The sequence below is a fragment of the Misgurnus anguillicaudatus genome, unplaced genomic scaffold (genome assembly GCF_027580225.2).
Source record: "Misgurnus anguillicaudatus unplaced genomic scaffold, ASM2758022v2 HiC_scaffold_31, whole genome shotgun sequence".
Classification (NCBI taxonomy): domain Eukaryota; kingdom Metazoa; phylum Chordata; class Actinopteri; order Cypriniformes; family Cobitidae; genus Misgurnus; species Misgurnus anguillicaudatus.
In genome coordinates, this window is record NW_027395281.1 from 4,278,915 (window position 1) to 4,302,045 (window position 23,131).

Genomic DNA, 23,131 nt, shown 5'->3' on the forward strand with positions numbered 1-23,131 from the left:
CAATATAATAAAAAGACCACAACAACATTCATACAATATACTGTATGCAGAAATGAGTTTGCACAGTGTTTGCTTCCATTTTTTCCCAGCACTGGACATCTGCTGGTTGGTTATAATTGACAACAGACTTTTTGTGTAGATATAAAATCAGACTGTGAGATTAATGTTAACAGACACAGACACCTTTTATACACATACAGAGTCACACATACTAAACTTCACACATCTATTTGTGATGGTGCATGCTCAGTATTTTTTCACTTCTTCATTTGCAACCAAGCTCATTAAATATTTGTTCTAGTGGTCCAAACCACCCAGAACAGTAATAATAATATTTTAAGGTATAAAAGATTGTAGATAAAGAAAAGAAAGATAAAGATTCTGCATCAACTAAATGTTTTAGCTGCTACAGCAGGGATGGGCAACTTCGGTCCTGGAGGGCCGGTGTCCTGCAGAGTTTAGCTCCAACTTGCCTCAGCACACCTGCCTAAAAGTTTCTAGTATGCCTAGTAAGACCGTAATTGGCTGCCTCAGCACACCTGCCTAAAAGTTTCTAGTATGCGGTTGGAGCTAAAACTCTGCAGGACACCGGCCCTCCAGGATTGAAGTTGCCCATCCCTGTGCTACACTGTAGCTCCATTATGGAATGCCGTTAGTGACAAAATGCCTACATAAAAGATAAAAGGGTTTTTTGGTACTCCTCCACCGCCTTGGCGGCCGATGTTGCAGTGCAAGTTTCGCTAGGCAGGTTCGCTTCCTAGTTTGCCTAGTTCACTATCATGGGTTGAGGAACAAATACTGACCAACCTTCTGCAGTACCTTTCACACTTTCATTCATAATTTGACATCTGAATCACTAACCATTAGCATGTTCCACTTGCTTCTTTGGCAGGTTGAACCTTATATACAGTTGGCTATATACAGTATTTGGTGTATTTGACTTCATGCGGCACTGCGCAATCCAATCACCATATGAAATCAAATTACAAAGTATGGGGTGCCGTTTGTAAAATAAAATGCGTAAGAAAAAGGGGGACAAATTTTGTTAGATTTAGCTTCCAAAACAGATATTTTTGCAAGATTTAGCTAAATAACCTTTATAAAACAGGCAGTTCTGGTCCTTCATTCACTCTCTTTATATACCAATACATAAGTAAAATGTAAGTACAAAAAGTATACAAATTGAGTGTCTGTAGAACTCTCACGGCTGTTTTAAACACAGCTCATTTTTCCATTCACTCCACCCCCTCCCTTCTGGGTTTCTTCTAAAGCCACGCCCCAAAACACATGAATGTGACACCGACCGCTTTGCTGGGAGAAGGATTTACCTGAGACGAGCGGAGAGGAAGGAGCGCGGTGCATGTAGTAACATCATGTCACAATCACATGTAATAATACACCTAACTTTATCACTATGAATATAAACAAATTTGATAGCTTTAAGTACTCACTATTAAGCTAGCATATCGATACTGGTAAAGTTTAAAATATATTTTGTTTGATTCGGTAACAAACAAGCTAGTTATATTTATAAGACAAAGCTAAAAACAGATTGCATTGATACAAGTTTTATCATTACCATCAGTTACTGTAATGATGCACCGTGAGGCTGAGGATCCATTTGCAGTCTTTATTGTCTCTCAATATAAAACAGAACAGGTTAAACACCAACAGTTTAATTCAAGGGACAGGCAAACTCGTAGTCGTAATACAGGCAGGAAATCAGGGCAGGCAGCAATCACTCGTAATAATGGGTAAACAGATCAAAGTCACAAACCAGAATATAAATAGGGATGGCTCCCGCGAAACTGACGTTTCGACACTGTGTCGAGATCCCGAAGCGTAAATGTTTCGAAACACTGCTCCGAAATGTGATTCGAAACACCCATGTCACGTGATGAAGTGATTCGAAACACCAAGCGGTGCATTTCACAAGTGTTTCGAAAGGTGGCGTACCTGTCGAATCTGCGTCGAATCTTAAACTGACAGGGTAGGAAACAAATCTGACAATACATCATAGATGCGTTTTTGGCAAGATCAAATACTATAATTTACTGAAAAGAAGTCATTTTTCCTCATATGTGTATGTAACTGTCACGGCCGGGGCGGACCCAAGATAACTAAAGGGTCACGCCCCTCTCTAGTTCCCACCTCGAGGAGGTTCCCAAGACCACCCCAATGACCAGACAGACACGTGGATCACCACAAAACTGAGTTTTTATTAAATAATTAAAACATAAGGGGAAAGGGGAAGGGCAGTTTAAAACAATCTTCCTCTTCTCGCCTCCAGGGCATACGTTGGGGCAGGGGTAGGAGGTTCTTACTACTGACACTGTTGGGTCCTCTTCGAGGCATTGCTGCAAACACAGGTAAGTGATATACTGCACAGGTAGGTTACTCACAACACTGGGGCCTTGGGTTCTCTCCAAAGCATTCGTGGAGACAGAGGTAAAGAGTCTCTCACTACTGACACTGTTAAATCCTCTTCGAGGCGTTGCTGCAGACACAAGTAAGTGATATACTGCACAGGTAGGTTACTCACAACACTGGGGCCTTTAATATACTCCAAAGCATTTGTGGAGACAGAGGTAAAGGGTTTCTCACTGCTGACACTGCTGGGTCCTCTTCGAGGCGTTGCTGCAAACACAGGTAAGTGATACACTGCTCAGGTAATGTTACTCACAACACTGGGGCCTTTGGTTCCTTCCAAGCATTCGTGGAGACAGAGGTAATGGGTTCTCACTACTGACACTGTTTGATCCTCTTCGAGGCGTTGCTGCAAACACAGGTAAGTGATACACTGCTCAGGTAATGTTACTCACAACACTGGGGCCTTTGGTTCCTTCCAAGCATTCGTGGAGACAGAGGTAATGGATTCTCACTACTGACACTGTTTGATCTTCTTCGAGGCGTTACAGCAAACACAGGTAATGGTTGGGTTCTCTCCTCTGGCTCGGGCCTCAACGTGCTATTTCTTTGCACAATCCGCACGGGGCCCGATTTCACAGGTAAATATGTTCCACAACGCCCCTCTATATCTCCTAGTTACCTCTTCGGCTCACCTACGCATTCAATCTCCGCAGGGCCGGTAACGCTTGGTTGTCCAACCGATTTCCCAATATACATCCAACAGCGTCGTGTTTGCTTCTCCACATCCAAATCACTCGATAACTTCCTTGCTCCTACGTCTTCAACCTCTCGTCTTCCCTGAGGGATAAATGTGAGTCAACCCAGACGATCTCCACCGTAACCACGAGCACAAGCAACGTATGCACAAAGTGCCACCAACAACACGCTCCGGTGTAGTGCTCCTTTAATTTCCACCGCTCCGTCCTTCTCGCTTTTCTGGGCTGCCGCACTCTTTCCTCGCGCTATAAGCGCTTCCGTGGATCAACGGCGCCCTCCGGCTCCTCTAAGGACGGAGCGTGTGAACAGGTCTGCCCTAGGCAATAACAGGAGCTCGTGCCCGAAACAACTCTCCCCCTCGTGCATCTTTTGGCCCTTTTTATGTGTCTTGCCTTTTCCCTCTCCTCCAATCATGGATTGCCAGCTTCATTCGCCACACCTGTTGCTCGTTTCCTCATAATCTGTGTTGCTAGGGAGACTAGAAAGTGAAAGGTGCTTTAAAAATCGGGCCCGGGCGGAAACCATCTTCAGGCGGAACCCTTCTCCGCCACTTTTGGTTCTGCCCCATCATAGTCACCCGGTGACATAACACTCCCTTGTGTGAGAATGTTTTCAAAGGCTGGAGAAATTATATGTAAAAAAGAAGCTGGTTGAGTTTATCAACACAGAACAATTTATATATTTGAATAAAGATCTTTATATGTAAACAATGTGGCATATTATGGCTTGATATATTTTATGAATCTCTTATTCCATTTTTTTTATTAAATAGACCCGAATAGCCTAGTTATCGACAATTGTGAGCCTAAAAGCTCATGTAGTTGTCAAACAGATGTTAAAACAACAACAAAAAGCCTTTTATTATGATGACGTAACGCATGCATTTCCCGGGTTCGATCCTAAGATCTACGCATGAGAGTCGAGAGCACTATCCACTCTCCCATCCTATCACTTGTGTGTCAATCAAACAACATGTGGCATACAATTTGTCACCAGAACGTGTTTTGCGTACCTGTAATGCCAGGATGACCGATGCTGGGTGATGAGTGAATCTGTTCTATAAGGGTTGGTCGAAGACCCTCGGGGACATACGTTTTCGTTGGTGGACAATCGTCAGGAGGAGGAGAAAGAGCATTGGCTTGATTGATTTTGGTGATGATATCCCACTGAATGGGAACAATGATATGGGTTTCAGGAATGATGGGTTCTGTGGCGGTATGTTCATTGGGTTCAGGGTAGAGATGAGATAGAGCATCTGCCTTGGTATTCTTGGAGCCTGGTCTGTAAGTGACGGTGAATTGGAATCGTGTAAAGAACATTGCCCACCTTGCCTGTTGGGTGTTCATACGTTTGGAGGAGCATAGATATTCTAAGTTCTTGTGATCTGTGAGTACTGTAAAAGGATGTTGTGCGCCCTCCAACCAATGTCGCCATTCCTCGTTCTGTTGGAGACAATTTGCGTGAGAAGTAAGCACATGGAAACATTTTATTACTTGGACCTTGACGTTGAGACAAGACGGCTCCGATTCCTGTGTTGGATGCGTCAACTTCCACAGCAAAAGGTTGAGTGGGATCAGGATGGTGAAGTATAGGTGCTGTGGTGAAATATTCTTTGAGTCGTTAAAAAGCCATTAGAGCCGTAGGGGACCAGGACAGGCGGGAAGAACCCTTCTTCGTCATGGAGGTTAGAGGTGCGGCAATGGTACTGAAGTCTCTGATGAATCGTCGATAAAAGTTCGCGAAACCAAGGAAACGTTGGAGCTCTTTAATGGTTTTAGGTTGAGGCCAGGTGAGAACTGCGCGTACCTTAGTGTCATCCATAGCTACCCCTTCTGCAGAGATGATGTATCCTAAAAAGGAACTAGATGTTTGGTGGAACTCACATTTTTCCGCCTTGGCGTAGAGTTGGTATTGGATCAGACGTTTCTAGACTGCCCTCACATGTTTAATGTGTTCTTCAAGGGTTTCTGAATGGATGAGAATGTCGTCGATATACACAATGACCCAGCGATCTAGCATATCCCGGAAAACATCGTTTATGAAGGATTGAAACACTGACGGACTGTTAGATAGCCCAAAGGGCATCACTAAGTATTCATAGTGTCCAGACTGTGTAGAGAAAGCTGTCTTCCACTCATCACCCTCCTTGATGCGAATGAGATTGTAAGCGTTTCGAAGATCTAATTTGGTGAAGTATCTCGCCTTTCTGAGTTGCTCCAGGGCTGATGGTACAAGAGGTAAAAGATATCGAAACTTAACTGTAATTTCGTTCAAAGCCTGGTAATCAATGCACGGACGTAGTCCACCGTCCTTCTTCTTTACAAAAAAGAAGCCAGATGAAGCAGGTGAAACAGAGTGTTGAATGAATCCCTTCTCCAGCTCTTCCTCAATGTATTTTTTCATAGCTTCGGATTCTGGTTGTGATAAGGGGAAAATTCGACCCTTGGGTGGCGTAGTGTTGGGCAGGAGTTTGATGGAGCAGTCATTAGGACAATGTGGTGGTAAACTGGTAGCTTTAGCTTTGCTGAATGCTTCAGATAGATCATGATAAACTTCAGGGAGACCAGGTATTTCAGAAGGCTGTGGGGTCGTTATGGTGGAATATATTTGGAGTGGTACCTCAGTGGGTTGGCAGCGTAGAGAGCAGGAACTATCCTAGTGAACAATCTGATGATCCTTCCAGGAGATTACAGGATTGTGAAGCTGTAGCCAGGGCAGACCCAGAATGAGAGAGTGATGTGGAGAGGAGATAATATGGAATCGAATTACTTCTTGGTGATCCGAACCTATCCGTAAACTGATGTCATCTGTGGTGAACTGAATTTTCGCCTCCACTGCCAAGTGAGAAAGACATTCGGTTAATGGAACATCATGCGGCTTAGCGAACTGTTCAGACATTAAATTTCCTGCTGCACCAGAGTCAATGAGAGCCAGAGTCTCAATCGTTCTCCCCTGTGTCATTAATTGTACATGGATTTGCACAGTATTTTGAGAACGTGGAGTGAAAATGTTGGAACTCACCAAAGTATTTCGTTTGTTGGGTGGTCGGTTGGGGATGTATTGGTGAACGCCGGGTTCTGAGTAAATTATCAATCTGAATGGACAGGTCTGCAAGCCAGCTCTGATTGTCCAAATGTCCAGGTTTACCACAGTACAAGCAGAGTTGGTTGTGAATTCGGCGCTCTCTCTCTTCAGGAGTGAGATGGGTATATCAAAGTTGCATAGGTTCGGTAGATTCTGTCGGTTGGGGATGGGTTCATGATGATATACAGGTGGAGTGTAATCAGTCCCGGTATGTGGAATCATGGGAAATGAAGTCCGAAATGAGCATTAAAACTCGGGGGATGGCTCCCTCTTGTGGCGATCGGAGGAAAAGGCGGGCGCCTCGTTCATCACAGTTACACTGCATATGTAGGTACTGTGAGTTACACTGTGATGAAGGTGAATTTCATGGAAGATTCATAACATATACGGTGTTTCCATGGAAGAGTTTCCGTGATGAAATCATTGTTGACTCTGATGAGGACTACATTCCGGAGACAATACCGCTACCGCATTGTTGACTCGAGGAAAAGCCACGTGATATTTACTCTCGTTTGATTTCTTCATGTATTCCTTTTTTTATCCTTGTTTGCCTTTGCTGACTGCATATGTAGGTACTGTGAATTTTGAATGTTCAACTTATACTAATAAGACCCGTACTCCATGCCCCCCAAAATCACGAGCCTCCCCATACCAAGCTTTCAAACAAATGAAAAGGACGAGCAGAGACAAAAATCACAGACTACAAATGTATTTATCAATTAGTTACTAAAACCACTTTGACCTCAACATTAATAATAAAAAGACCCTTTGGACCAATGGGAATATGTCACAGGTCGGGGCGGACCACAGAATGTAGCGGGCCACGCCCCTTCCTATTTTCCACCTCGAGGAGGTCCCAAAGCCACCCCAATGACCAGACACACAAGGAATAAATTATAATTAAAACAAGTCTTTATTAAATTACTTAAAATCAACGGGGGGAAGGTGAAAGGGCAATTTAAAATAATAGTTCCTTTGCGCCTCCAGGCGGGGCTTCCATGGGGGCAGGGGGACAGAGTCCTTGGGGTTTGCTCTCTTGAACCCGTGGCGCTCCCCTTCTCCTGGAGGCAAAATCAGAGAAAGTGATTACTACACTGTATACCAATACTAATGCCAGCCTTCTCCTTTCTCCTACAGGTTCGTGTTGCGAGCAGAGACGCGTACTACAAGGCTGGGACGTTTCTTCCTTTTTCCAGGTTCATGCTGTAAGCAAAGGTAAGTGTTACACAAGACTGGACTTTTTCTTCCTTTTCTAGGTTCGTGCTGTAAGCAAAGGTAAGTGTTACACAAGACTGGGGCTTTTTCTTCCTTTTCTAGGTATGTGCTGTAAGCAAAGGTAAGCATTACACAAGACTGGGGCTTTTTCTTCCTTTTCTAGTTTCTTGCTGTAAGCAAAGGTAAGTGTTACACAAGACTGGGGCTTTTTCTTCCTTTTCTAGGTATGTGCTGTAAGCAAAGGTAAGTGTTACACAAGACTGGACTTTTTCTTCCTTTTCTAGGTACGTGCTGTAAGCAAAGGTAAGTGTTACACAAGACTGGGGCTTTTTCTTCCTTTTCTAGTTTCTTGCTGTAAGCAAAGGTAAGTGTTACACAAGACTGGGGCTTTTTCTTCCTTTTCTAGGTATGTGCTGTAAGCAAAGGTAAGTGTTACACAAGACTGGACTTTTTCTTCCTTTTCTAGGTACGTGCTGTAAGCAAAGGTAAGTGTTACACAAGACTGGGGCTGTTTCTTCCTTTTCTAGGACGTACACAAGACTGGGGCTTTTTCTTCCTTTTCTAGGTATGTGCTGTAAGCAAAGGTAAGTGTTACACAAGACTGGACTTTTTCTTCCTTTTCTAGGTACGTGCTGTAAGCAAAGGTAAGTGTTACACAAGACTGGGGCTGTTTCTTCCTTTTCTAGGACGTACACAAGACTGGGGCTTTTTCTTCCTCTTCTAGGTTCGTGCTGTAAGCAAAGGTAAGTGTTACACAAGACTGGGGCTTTTTCTTCCTCTTTACTCGAGGGCATTGGACTTAACAACGTGGAGGATTGCACAATGTGCTTCGACTTACGGCCTCCAACAGGGCAGGGAAGGGGGACGTCGGGGACAATGGTTTAGAGCCCAACGCTTCCCTTGTTCTTCCTTCGCTCACAGTATCGGGGACACGGAACAGGGGCGAACCTTTGAAGAGGCTCCACACAAAGATGGTTATTTCTCACAGTCGTCAGCACAACAACCCCTCGTCGCAAGCATTGATCACAAATTGGTCTACTCACTTCAACCGCCCAGATACTTCACCACTGCCCATCCACTCGTCAAGGAAAGGCTTTGTCGCCCCAAACTCAAGGAAATCCCAATTTACAATTTTCTTCAACCCACACTCCACCAACCTCAACAGCTAGAATCTCCTCACGACTCCTCTGGCCTCGAAGTGGCTTCTGTCGACATGAGCACAGCACAACACTGCAAGCTGTTTGGTGTACACACACAAATGAAGACAAAGACTCACCCACGGCACTACACACACACTTCGTGAATTACAGACGGAGCCAAAACTCGACCCGGGCCCGCCGTGTGGTTGGTTGGGTGGTTCTTCTTGGTGGAGGGGAAGAAGTGAATAGGAGATGGAAGCAGGACCCCCTGCAGTGATTACTGATGCTCCTCGGCTCACCCACGTTCCGCTCCTCCAGTGGGGCCGCAACACTACGTGGTAAACTCACAACACAGGATCAGGTAATACTTTGGGTTCACAATACACAATACAAACTTCAATGCCACTCACGTGTGTTCTCTACTTCCAGTGTAGCTCCCCGGCTCGCCCACACTTCTCTCTCTCCAGTGGGGCCGCAACGCTACGTGATAACTCTCAACACAATATCAGGTAATACTTTTGTGTTCACAATCCACAATACAAACTTCAATGCTACTCACGTATGTTCTCTACTTCCAGTGTGGCTCCACGGCTCGCCCACGCTTCTCTCTCCAGTGGGGCCGCAACGCTATGTGGTAATACACAGTGTAGCGGCAGCCTATAGCCGCTGAGAGGCTAAGCAGCAGGAAAGATCCGTGACGCGTTTCGTTGCATTTAAAATCCAAGGACGTTTATTAAGACATAACATTCATGTAGGAACATTGGCTGGTAAAAATGCATCCTACTGCATGAACATGAAAGTAAACGTAAACTTAAACGAAAACGGTCAACAGAAAGTGAACACTCCTGGCTACTCACCCCCTCTCTACACACACACCTAAACACTTGCTAAACAAAACAGGAAATGCCACCAGGTAAATACCCATGATAGTCATGTGACCAAACCACCTGGAAACATCCGTGCAAAATACAAAATAAAAGACCCAGGTTTTCTGCACCTACACACAGGATCAGGTAATACTCTTTTCTTAATTACTCCCAATGGTTGAGTTCGTTTACTCACACTTGCTGAGGCTTCCCGGCTATCCGCATCAAAAACAGCAACTGTCTTCAGCTTAGCCGACCTAATAACTCGTTTTAGCGATGCTTCTTCACCCAGTTTATCCAACTCCGATTCCTCCATGGCAACAACAGCACAGCACAACACGACACCGCCAACAGAACACAACGCCCCAAACTGTGTTTCCAGAGTTCCTTTTATCCTCCTTCCTTCCTCCTCTTCAGCCAATCGCTAACCGCTGTGTTGATTTTCCGCACCTGTGTCCCATCAGGCTGAATTTGTCCTTGGAAAACTACAGGAAGTTCCGGTGTTTCGGGTAAGTCGTCCGGGTGGAAACCATCTTCGGGCAGAACTAACCTTCCAAATCTTAGTTCCGCCTATGCAAAAAGTCACACGGTGACAAATAGATCAACCAAATGGGGTTCGTTGTGGTTGGCTCACACAGACCGTCAACCATAGACTGGCTCCGCCCTCCTATGTGCTTCCGCTTAATTTTCATTTCGCTACAGTACTACCTCTGGGACTGCTCTGTAGAGTTTCGTTTTCTCCTGCAAAAATCTGCAGGTCCAATCAGCGAACAGAGGGGGCGTGGCTAAGAACGATGACGTTGAGGTCGTGGATCAGTTTGAGTCGCAAAAGAGGGGGGGTGGCTAAGAACGATGACGTTGAGGTCGTGCGTCAGTTTGAGTTGTAGTTCAGTAATGGCAGCGGAGAAAGAAAAGCTATTCGGTCCGTTGTTGCAAGACTGCCGAAGTGACCTAATATATATTATATGAACAAAATTAAGAGCATTAAGAAATTCTTTCACTGGAAGTGATTGGAACACCTAAATTCAATGATTTGGAGGGGTGTCCCAAAACTTTTGGCAATATTGTGTATGCCAAATCATTAAATTCAGGTGATCCAATAATTTCCAGTGAAATAAACTCTTAATGCTTCATCATACCAAGACACTTTGGATAATTTTATACTCCCAACTTTGTGGGAAGAGTTTGGGGATGGCCCTTTCCTGTTCCAACATGACTGTACACCAGTGCACAAAGCAAGGTCCATAAAGATATGGATGAGCGAGTTTGGTGTAGAGGAACTTGACTGGCCTGAACAGAGTCCTGACCTCACACCAATAGAAAATCTTTGGGATGAATTAGAGCCGAGACTCCGAGCAAGTCCTTCTCATCCAACATCAGTGTCTGACCATATAAATGTGGTTTTAGAAGAATAGTCAAAAATTCCCATAAACACACTCTTAAACCTCATAGAAAGTCTTCCAAGAAGAGTTGAAGCTGTTAGAGCTGCAAAGGGTGCAGGACCAACTCCTTATTAAACCATATGGATTAAGAATGGGATGTCATTCAGGTTCATGTGCAAATAAAGGCAGGTGTCCCAAAACTTTTGGCAATATAGTGTATATTCCCTCTTTTATGTTGTTGCTTGGGGGTGACGGGTCTTCAATGCACAACTATAATAGCAGAGGCATACCAGTATCTGTACAATGTAAAGTGTTTGGTCAGTCAAGTGTTTGTACATTGAATAGATGTAACGGGTGTGCTTTAAAGAAAGCGAATGAGAGATGAATCCATGTGCTAAAGGTTTATTTAAGTAAATCCCAAAAAGGGCCAGCAAACACATCCAATAAGGGCAAATCCACAAAATGTAATCCAAATACAGGCAATGTGTCAGGGCAGGCAGAGTACAATCATAAAATCCAAAAACAGGCACAGGTCAGAAACAGGCAGACAGAAAAAAAGACACAGATAAACAGGTTAACGGGCAAACTAACACGCTAGACTTACAAATGTAATAATCAGCAATGATATGGTGTACAAGAAGTGGTTATATACAAAACAGACAGGAAGTGTGAAGCGTGACATGGCAAGATGAATATCAAAATAAAAGCCGGAACAGAACAGGATGTCAAAATAAAAGTCCAAAACACAACCAGAACACATAACAAAACCTTAAAATATACCAAGAAGTTGTGGTTTTAACCTTTTCAGGTGATGGTTTAAAATGTCACAACTGTCCCTGAGTTTTTATGGTGATGCATCAAGCTTCACGCCGTCCGACCAGGGCCGTGCATAGACCTTTGGAGGGGCAGGTGCTCAAAGTATATAAAAGGGCACATTCCTCACTGACACGCAAGCACACAATTAAAAACAAATAATAAAGAAAAACAAAATAGAAAAAAACACATTTTTCCTTATTTCTCTTGCAAATAGAGTGAGACAGAAAAATCTATATAGACAGAGTTTTATATTTTTATTTTATACATTTGGCAGACGCTTTTATCCAAAGCGACTTACAAGTAGTTTATGTCGTATATATTCTGTACTGTAATCACAGTTTTGTAATAATATATAGCAGCAGAATAAATAAACCAGCTAAATCAGCATATTTTTATCAGCATGCTATTAGTTGTTTTTAAACAATTATTGTATTTATTGTTTACTGGCAGTTCTATGAAAGGTTTTACTGATGGATGTGTGGATACAGATCATGGGTGCTGTAATAAACTCAAACTGAGCAGCGTAAACAACACACAACTTTACTTGTACTTTGCAATGCACTGACGTCACACACAGTACAGGCTTTTCCTCTTAAAGGGGAAATGTTTACATTAACTCACAGGAACTCTTAAATGAACACTACATTAAATCACTTTATAACAGGTGCACGTGCGCCACATTCAGTTCTTGTGCTTGGATTATGGTTAAAACGAATGTTTTATAGAGATTTACTGCACTTGTATCAGCTATTATGGCAACCCCATAACTGCACAAACTATGCTGGTCTTCTGGGATTTCATAATAAACATTAAAAAGCCAGTCAAAACGACACACTCGTGTCCCTCGCAATACGACTATCATTAGCATTAGTGGCTCACCGGAAGTCTTACACAAAAGAGCTAAAAGATGGCGGACACCACATTTATGTCAAAAATAAGGTGGATAACGATACTTAAAATGGCGGTCCAGAGTGATCTGTCTGGGACCATAGAGCATGTTGTAAAAGCAGCGTTAAGGGGTTTCAGAGAAGCTGCAATATCACCTTGGACATCCAGAGCCACTTCAACTCCAGTCTGATCAGTAAGTGCTTTTTTAAACGTTTTTAAGGTAATTTAATTTGCTTGAGATGGAAATATGCATAATTCAGATGCCTCATATTGCATTTGATTGGTAATAAAAAGGCAAACAATTTGACAAAAAGTCTCGACAGCACTCAAATGGGAACAAATGCATTTGCTATTTAAACAACTGGACATGACATGAAAATGATAACTGCGCCATGCTAAAAAACACTTGCGTTGCGAATTGCTCCCCTTGTCTTTAGGAAACCAAAACATTTGTTATTTTTGACAAGGTATTTGTTCCAGAGCACTTGTGTCCTCTGAAACATCTACATATAAAAATTGGGTTGGTTGGAATTCTTGTTAAAACTGAGGAAAATCTCCTGCTGCTTTAAATCGTTATTTCACCCTTGCACACTATTAATACTAAGTGCCATCAAATGAAACATTACTGTTAAGCTTTTTCTGTTGTTTAAAATGAAATTTTAAAAGGCACAACTGTACAGTTTAGGTAGAATAAACATTTTTAAAAATCTATGTTTTTATAAAATGATTTCTACATAAATAATGCAACTTTTGCAGATAAATAAAGGAAATATCGCCAGGAAACAGACATTTACGCATTGGTCTAAAAAAAATTACAATTTAGTTAAAATGACACAATGAATAAAATAAAGGAAATCACTTATTCAGAAAAAAACAAACAAAAATCATTCAATAAAATTAAACCAATATTTAACAAAATCATAATCATAATAAAAACATTTAAGATCAACGTCTGGTGACAACGCCTGCATACACCACATCATCTTCTTCTACTCTCTGTGAGAAACACAAACACACAAGATATTAAAGACGAGAAATCGATTAAGTGTGAGATGGTTAGTTTAGTTTGTTGTATTTTGAACTAAAAAGCTGATTTTAGCCGTACACTATCAGAAATAGTTAAATTATAGCTTGTCTGTCACATTACTTTGACAAGTCCATGTTTTAATCAGTAACAGTAAACCATGTAAACCTGCTACATAGAAATGACTTTCTGCTTTGGGACCTATTTATGAATGTAGTGGAGTCAAAAGTATGATATCTGCCTTTTAAATGTAAAATAGAAGTAAATAAAATATTATTCTTAAGAAAAGTACAGATACTCAAAAAGAGTAAAACAACTGAAGTTGACCAAAGTGCTGCACTTAAGTACAGCACTCAAGTAAATTTACTTTGTTACTGTCCACCCCTGGTTCTGTTTTATATTATAAAACAAATATTATATGTATATTATTGTGTACATGTGACTATATTTTATACGCTCAAAAGTACTGGTGCTAAATAGCACTAAAAGCTGGTTATCATAGGGGAACCACTTTAAGTGCTATATAGCTCCTGTTTAGAACCATAAGTTGTGCTATAGTGCTACAACTGTATATCATAACAAATGGATCCCTTTCAGTCAGTTACTACGTCGTCACTCTACTTCAATCTACTTCGAGAAACTTGTAAAACTCCAATGAACTTGGCATGCAGGTATTTGCATCCGCAGGCATCGCCCTGTCGCGCAAGTATAAAACAAGCCATTGAGTCATTAACAAAAGCAACACTAATTGTATGTTTATATATTTAAAGGCATTGAACTTTTGTGAAAATCATGAAAAATGCTGGCGCTGGCAGGAACTTGGAGCAGAGGTCAGCTGCATCTGAGGGTTTAGCGGCATCAGTGAAGAAGACAGTTGATGGTGGAAAAGAGCAGTTTGGGGTGATTTTGTTGGTTACTGATTAATGTGGAATAATAACTTGTTTTTGCCTGAGAAAGGGCAGCTTTGTAGTTGTTGACATGTTCCTTTAATGCTTCACGACTTTGCTGTGATCGACATATTCTCACGGGACTTGAGTCCAATTATACCAAACATGCCAGAATTTGACTTACGGTCAGCCCTGCGCAGCAAAATAGCACTTAAAAAACATGCACGAAAATCTCCGCGAGCGTTATTCCGATTGACTCGAAAACACCATAGGAAGAACATTACATTATCTTCTGAACAAAAAACTCTCTTAGCGTTGTATTAAATTTTCCATCAGAAATGGCCGAAAATTGCAAAAAATTGAAAATTACCTTTAAATTTTGTGTTTTTAACACATAATTTGTTACCCTGCAACGAAAGGTGAATTTTTTTCACCAGATTTGAGATGCTGATGTATGAACAGAGTCTAAGGCTACACAAAATCATTGTATGCTTGTACCACTAGTTGGCCTCATTATTGAACAAAACCTTTGATATCAAGCAAACCCTATCATACAACTGTATCTTTGTTAAACTAAAGTGTATAGTCATAACACTAACTAGATGCAACACAGTTATGATCTGAGGGTGGATCCACAATTAAGTCATTTCGCCACCTAGTGGTTTTGAGACAGAAAAATAGTATTTTATGCCTAAACTACTGATACAGTACAACTAAAACCTTGAGTCATCATGAAAGAATCCTTTAATGGCTTGGATTATATTTATTGGTTCATGCCAATTCACTCCTTAGCAACCAATGAGAATACCTTATCAACCGTTTTTGAAAGAGCTATATCTGTGCATCAGAAGAACATCATAGTGACATGGGGGTGGGCTTTTTTGCTGATAACTGTTATATTATTTTGTTTAAAATCAAGAAATTTTCCTAGGTTCTTTAACCCTTTAACTGCCGCACCAAGAAAAAGGCATTTGAAAAATTTTTTGTTTGCATTTCTTATCTCCTTATGTCACCACTTAACACAATCAATGTATTTTTTTTCAACACATCCCATCATTTTTTTAAATCGGCCTCTACCAAACGGTTGATATGTCACTTAAAGGAATTCAAACACATACTATGGAAATTTGAAAATATGAACTATAATACTAATTTTTTACAAACATAATCAAAATAAAATGGTTTTGTATATTAAATCTTCTTTATTTATTGAAGTATAACATATTAAAATATTTCAGGTTTTCATTTTAACACAGGAAATGAAATGTTTTCATGTTTTTTGCAATAAAAATGACCAAAAGTTACAAAAATAAGGACTTTCTGCATTTAAACCCTAAAATAAAAGAAGGCCAAAGATAGTAATACAATGGCATTTTAGTCTTTTATGATTTAAGAAGCACACTGTCAAGTTTGTTAGTGCAACATCATTTTTTTAGATAAATTAAAGGGGTCATGGCATGAAATTCTGAGATTTTCCATGTTTAAGTGCTATGACTGGGTCCCCAGTGCTTCTATCAACCTAGAAAATGTGAATAAGATCAACCCAGTAACTTAGTTTTGGTAAACCATTCTCTGTAAGCATGTGAAAAAATAGGTAATTGAAATTTGGCTCCCCTTGTGATGTCAGAAGGAGCTCTTATTATAATAATACCACCCCTTAATTTGCACTTTCCAACCACAGCACTGCCATTTCCAGTGTTTTAATCCAGAGAGGGAGAGACAGAGAAAATAATTCACAGCACAACTAAGTTTCATTGTGATCGGTGTTTGCACTTTATCCGCACATTTGCATTTTAAAGGACACACCCAAAACTGCTAATTTTTGCTGGAATTTTAACATGCTATAATAAATTATTTATATGAAATTTTGAGCTAAAACATCACATATGTGCTCTAGGGACACCAAAAATGTATTTGACATCTTAAAAAAGTCTGGTGACATGGCCCCTTTAATATTTCTTTGTAAACCAGCAATGCTGTGTAGAGTAAGCCAACGTTACAAACAATCCTTCAAACAATTTAAAACATCATTTAAGAAGTAATTATTGATTAATTAATGAGTAATTATAATTTCCATACATTAATTATATAAATTCATTATAGTTATTTAAAAAAAAATCCAGAAGTGTCAAAAATACATACTTAAGAAATGATCTCAATATATTAAATAAGAAATAACAATAGCTGTGTCATGTTCATAGCTGTGAATGATCAGAAATGTATATTTTATAGCAAATAGTACACTCTGACTGCAGAAATGGATGATCTGAAAACATTACCCTAGCTTTTCTTACTTTTACCATTAAGTGACAAATCAACCGTTTGGTTGAGCATGTTTTTGAAAAATTATTAAAAACATACGAAAGTTTTTTCATGGCACCAAGTAACATAATTTTGTAAAGTTAGGGCTCTTACAGTGTAATATGTCAAAAAAATATGGTTTCCTTGCAAAATTTCACCAAGAACAGTTCATATAACAGAAGTGATTTTTTTTCTTTCTAAAATCCACATAACAAGATGTGTTGTGACAAGTGCTGTTGATTGATACATTGATATCTAGTGGATTTTTTTGACAAAACATATCTTACACAAATAGTAGAGATGGCTCAATCAGCTTGAGTTAAGTTAGGTACTCCTCTCAATAAAATATAGGGACTCAAAATGTGCTCAACCGTTTGGTTGAGCTGGCAGTTAAAGGGCTGCTCATCTGAAATCAACTTTACTTTCTTTTGTGCCCTTTTTGGCTTGACCCCAGTAATTGCTGCTTGCAGCTATATTTAAAAATGGTTACAAAATTAAAATGGTTGTAATATGTTATTGCAATGGTAATAGATCTATTAAAGTGATTTCTTTGATAATGTACACATCAAAATCCCCGGTGTTAAATAAACACTGTGGGTGTATATATAATCCACTCCCAGATGGGTGTGTATAAAGACTGGTGTTAAAATTTAACACTGAAGCAGTGTTAAAGTTAATGAGATAATGAAGTGATGATTAAGACATTAATGGTGAACACCTGCTGGCCATTCTGTGTCAAATTAACCAAATTTTCCTGGATTTTTTTTTTGGAGAAAGTAATACTAAAATTATGAAGAAAGACAAAATGCAATAGATGAATACAGTGAAATCCCCAGTATTAAATGAACATTGTTGGGTGTATGACTCCAAAAGCTGCAATCTTTCACGTTTGCCTCTCTATCATCATCTCTGTTAAAAAAACTAAAATTATAACTTGCAGCGTTATTTTCTAAACCGGGATGATAAGTTTAACTTCTAAACAGCTGTCAGAACAAAATACAAGCATCCACACACATGATTTAGTAGACAAATCTTCTTTCTGACGTGATGTAATCACAGAATGTATCACATTAAATCTTAAGTTTGTGTTTGTTATGAGTTCATTTGAAGTCACCATTATTGTGATTAACGTTTCCTTTAGTTAGGCATTCTTCCTTTAACCTTCACTAAACTGATTTTCCACTTTTAGCAATTGTAACATTGTTTTATTAAGACTGTTTGTTCATTGCTTGATGTAGAGGGAAAACTTTTCATAGCATCTGAGATTGGTTATTTATTTTATTCTTTACCAATCAATAAAACATTTGAGCATAAATAAGTAATAAAGACAACAATGCAAATACAAACATGCTCTATGAAAGACACTGTTCTGTAAGACTGCTGTAATGCTTTAGTTTTTTTTTTTTTTTTAGTTTTTTTTTGCTTAAGAGAGACATCATAACTTCTGATACAAATCTCAACAAGGGTGACAGTAAATGGTAAGAAATTTGCACAATTTTGTCATGTCACAATGCATGATGGGAGTTATGAATGAGTTTTATACAATCCTGGTACCCAGCATGCATTGCGGCATGAAGCTTTGTTGTTGATTGTCACCATGATTGTGTTTTATAGGCTGATTGTTGATGTCTCAGTGTGTCTGACTGAAAGCACAGATTAGATTTCGGTGAAAAATATTAACTCTTAAGGCTATATGGATTTCATGGGGTGGACCAAATATAAAATTATACACTTATATACAGTGATTATTTTTTTGTATGTGAACATTGAATCACAACACTTATGTTTTCATCATAATTAACATAGTAACAGTTTAAGACTTTATTTATCTCATCTTCCTCTGCTCTAACAGAAGTGTTTAATTAACACACTGCCACAATGAGCAGAAAAAAACTATCAATAAACTTTAAGACCCAAGTACCCAACTAAAGGAAACACTAATCGGAGCAATGGTGACTAACTTTATTAACCAGATTTACAGCAGTTGTATCGAAGTTAAACTAATCATCCATGTAACTCTGCAAGCAAGTTGTAATTTTAGTTTTCAAACAGAGATGATGATAGTGTTTATTTAACTGTGGGGATTTCATCTATTACATTGAAATATTTTGTTATTCTGCATTATTTTAGTATGACTTTATCCAGAAAAAGAGTCATCAAAATAAAAAAATTAAAGACAGGGAAAATTCTTAAATCAAGGTTGATTTGACACAGAATGGCCAGCAGGTGTTCACCATTAATGTTTTAATCATCACTTCATTATCTCATTAACTTTAACACTGATTCAGTGTTACATTTTAACACCAGTCTTTATACACACCCATCTGGGAGTGGATTATATATACACCCACAGTGTTTATTTAACACCGGGGATTTTGCTGTGTATATGTCTTTTGTTAAGTGTTAAGGTATCCTTTATTAAATAAAATGTCTAATGTATATGTATAAATTTATAAGGAAAATGCTATTTTAAAATGCAATCTTGCTTGCCTATTTTACCTGCTTGTAATTTGGCATTAAAATGTTTATCTGAACATAGCAATACTGAACCATACCAAAAAAAAAAAAAAAAAAACAAGATACAAACTAAACAGTGCTCAATTTTTACTCCTAATAAACACATGGTGCCTTTATAAATATCTAATGATAGATTTTAATACACATGTAAATCAGATTCATTGCTGAAAAGTAAATTAACAAATCATAATTTTACCTTAGTCTTTGTGTTTCGTTTGTAGAATGTTGGATCAGCGTAAGTGATTTCATCTTCACAGGTTTGATCTGTATCAATAATGACAGATTACAAATAAAACAATAAAGCTCTTATTCTCCATTTGAAGTCTTTACAAACATTTAACTGATCAAAGATGTCAAAAAGTTTTAGCTGCAAGGCCGTCACTTGAAATCACTGAGCAACTATTTTATGAGACAATAACACTATTCAGTTGTAGTTGATATTTACCCTGTTGTTGTGTGTTTTTGTGTTTCCTGTAGATCCAGAAGATCAAAACTGAAGCTACAATCATCAGACATCCAACAACAGCACAACAGATGACAACCATATGAACTGACTGCAGTCTTCCTGATGGAGTATAAACAACAACAACAACAACAACACATCTGTAAGAGTTCAGTTCAATTATTTTAAAGATGAAAACTCTCTCACCTTCATCATGATGGAATTCATGTTGGTTCAGAAAGTCTAAACAATCATTAAAACAGACACAAATAAATTTTGATTCACACTATATGTAGGTGTATATGTACTATATGTTTTAGATTTATGCTTTTTGATGCACAAATTATTTTGTGGTTATATTGGATGTCAAGTGTTACACAACATGAAGACATTGTTTATACCTGATGTATTTTGTGTTGACTCAGTGATACTGACAGTAGGAGAAACTTAAAATATAAAGAAAATCACAGAAAGTGAATAAATCAACTGTTTAATATAAGTTCAATTCAATTCAATTCAATTTTTTTTCAATTCAATTTTATTTATATAGCGCTTTTCACAATACTCAATTGTTTCAAAGCAGCTTTACATTAATAAAAGCAGTAAAAGCACAGAAAAACGACAGATAGCATAACATAATACACAATAGCATAAGCAGTCAAATTTGCTGCGGCTATGACGCGACATTATGAGCGAGCATATTACTAATGTAACGTCTAGAAGAAGAAGCTAAGTTAAGCCCAAGCAGGCTACCTCCCCGGGGTAAAAAACCCCCTAGGAGAAAAAAAACAAAAACCCCGGGTTGTTTAGTCGAGGAAATAAAAATAAAAGTCCTAGGAGGGAAAAACCCTTTGAAATTTAATTGTTTAATATAAGTGTTGTTATGTTTGTCAGTGTAAGATGTGAGAGTTTATTATGATCGTGAAGAACAATGAATTAATTTGTAGTAAAATATTATTATTGTAGTTTAGTATTTCATTTAAAAACTCAATACAAACAGCACAGGTCTATTTTCAGTAATACTGTACTCACCATTAACAGTAACATTAAAAAATCTTTTGACTTGCGGATTATTTCCAATAAGAATATTTAGTTGATAAAGTCCAGAGTCTTCAGTTCTGATGTTTGTGATGGTGAGATCTCCAGTCTGATTGTTTATCTTCACTCTGCCTCTGAATATTTGAGTCTCATTAATATCTTTATATGTAAGATTGATGTCTGATTTCTCAATTCTGGTTATGCTGATGTTTCCAAACCACCACTCGATCTCATCACCTCTCTTTATTTCAGTAATATTAGTGTTTAGAGTAACAGAATGTCCCTCCATCACTGACACTGACTTCACATCATCACCAAACACACCTGAACACACAAACACAGTGTTCAGAGAATGATTAAAGTTCATTGTTACATAAAATAACAAAGTTTAAATATATATATATATATATATATATATATATATATATATATATTTTCTTTTTTCTTTTTTAACTTTTAAAAACAATGTAATCTGAACATTGAGGGACACAGTTAGTCAGGGTGTTTAAAATGAGATGGTAACACTTTACAGTCGACTTGTTTTTATAACTTAACAGAAGACAAAACTTAAAACAGTAGGTGATTATTATCTACATGATTATTATTTGTTCTCTCTGTAGTAAAAGGTTGCTGATTTACAATATTATTATTTTTATGTTTTGAGATGAATATTTTACATGAAATATAGCAGTTAATGTTGATTTAAATAAGTAAAGAAAGAAAGTGAACTTACCAACCAGAGTCCACAAACACAACACAAGAGATGTGTAAAACATTTTATGGAAAATGTTAAATTATCAATCCACACGAGAATATACTAGACGTGACTTTAAAAAACGTAATGTTGAAACTTGTGTTGTGTCTCTCGACTAACGTTGACTGGAGTTGGAGAGGCGGGTTTCAAACGGGTTGTCACATCCACCACAAAAAAACATGCAGTGAAGAGACACAATCTACTGTATATGACAGCTTTAAATAAATGTAAAACATAAAGGAATGAGCAAACATTCAGGAGTGTGACACAAACATATAAACCTAAACAATAACTGATAACTAAACGAAACAAACGTTAACAAGACACAACTGGACAAAGACACAACAGGAAGTGCCATCAAAATACAAAATGAAAGACAAAACCACAAACCATATACACAATGATTGGGCAATGAGACTGAAACACTGACAAAAGAGGCAAATAAAATGTGTGTTTGACTTCATGCAGGCAACACATACATTATAGTGCTGATGATGGTAAATTTTGTTGGTGTGAATCTCACAGACACATGTGTGACCAGGACAGCATAAAGAATGAACCACAGCCAAAAAAAGTATCAACATGAGATGAAGCTTTCTGAAATAGATATCCAGGTACTAACCAAAATAACATAAAACCACAGCTTCATAAATCACTTCAGAATTAAATGTGCACCACTCGCATACTCTCATTTTTTCACATAAATATAGGGTAACATGCCATTAATGTAAAACAAATATTACACATTATCTACATAATGTACTGTTGACACATTACAAAATGATGTTTATATGAAGAGTGAACACAAACACAGATGTTTAATAAAGGTGAATGAGATGAAGGAAGGATCATACATGTTTATCTATATCACATGACTCTCATCTAAGAGCTGTAAATGTGGCCCTGTCCCATATAGCACCCTAAAGATGAAGATCTGAGGGTAACCTTAGCTGAAGAACTGAGATGACTGAACCTCTCATCTTTATTTTAGTTTATAGGTTTGTGTGATCAGTTTCAGTTTCAGCTTCTTAAAGTTGCATCTCATATCATATTTACAATGCAAGAGCAAAACCTTTAGGTCTACCACACCTCTTTTGACCAACAACAGTTCCAAATATAACAGCCCTAAAAATCACACACACACACACACACACACACACACACACACACACACACACACACACACACACACACACACACACACACACACACACACACACACACACACACACACACTCAACAACAATAATAAACACAATAATAAATTATGATAAACACAATAGTAACACAGTATAAAACACAATACATTACATTACCATATAAATAATAAAAAGTACAGTCTATTTATCATTAAGAAACCTAATAGCTTGATGAAAGAATGAGTCTCTAAGGGTTCAGTCACACCAAAAACGCTTTACAGTTTTTTTTATTCGCTTTGGTACTATTTTCACAAGTAAGGTGTACATTTTCAAAACTCTTAGTACAAAAATCCAAACTGATCACACTTGTAACGCAGCTAGTCATTGTTTCAAAACCTGATGTAATGCTTTCAGTAAGTTGCACATGTGTTCAGTCCACATAGTCATTGTTTCAAATACAAGATTATTGTAATATGTAATGAGAACATTTGGTTTAATCACCGAAACACAATG

At 38.5% G+C, this 23,131-nt stretch overlaps 1 protein-coding gene across 2 annotated transcripts; it reads right to left on the reverse strand.

Moving 5' to 3' along the window:
• Positions 1-12,111: 12,111 nt before the first annotated feature.
• On the reverse strand, positions 12,112-22,586 carry LOC129452695 (uncharacterized). Of its 2 annotated transcripts, XM_073865454.1 has the most exons (7): positions 21,459-22,585; positions 20,720-21,049; positions 20,089-20,133; positions 19,895-19,930; positions 19,691-19,810; positions 19,442-19,509; positions 12,112-13,512 (listed from the first exon to the last, which is right to left on the reverse strand). In XM_073865454.1, the coding sequence occupies exons 1-7, from the start codon at positions 21,499-21,501 to the stop codon at positions 13,462-13,464; spliced, it is 693 nt and encodes a 230-aa protein (XP_073721555.1). In that variant the 5' UTR covers positions 21,502-22,585; the 3' UTR covers positions 12,112-13,461. The 2 variants fall into 2 exon arrangements, with proteins under 2 accessions (XP_073721555.1, XP_073721554.1); XM_073865453.1 differs by having other exon boundaries at positions 13,414-13,512; positions 19,691-19,930; positions 21,459-22,586.
• Between the last annotated feature and the right edge of the window lie 545 nt (positions 22,587-23,131).

Bases quoted from the DNA above. Each gene is read 5' to 3' on its own strand.
- LOC129452695 (XM_073865453.1), bottom strand. From the start codon at position 21,501: ATGTTTTACACATCTCTTGTGTTGTGTTTGTGGACTCTGGTTG. The intron at 19,931-20,088 runs GTATAAACAATG...ATGATTGTTTAG, and splicing joins GTCAACACAAAATACATCAG to ACTTTCTGAACCAACATGAA. The intron at 13,513-19,441 runs GTAAAATTATGA...TGTTTCTCACAG, and splicing joins AACGAAACACAAAGACTAAG to AGAGTAGAAGAAGATGATGT.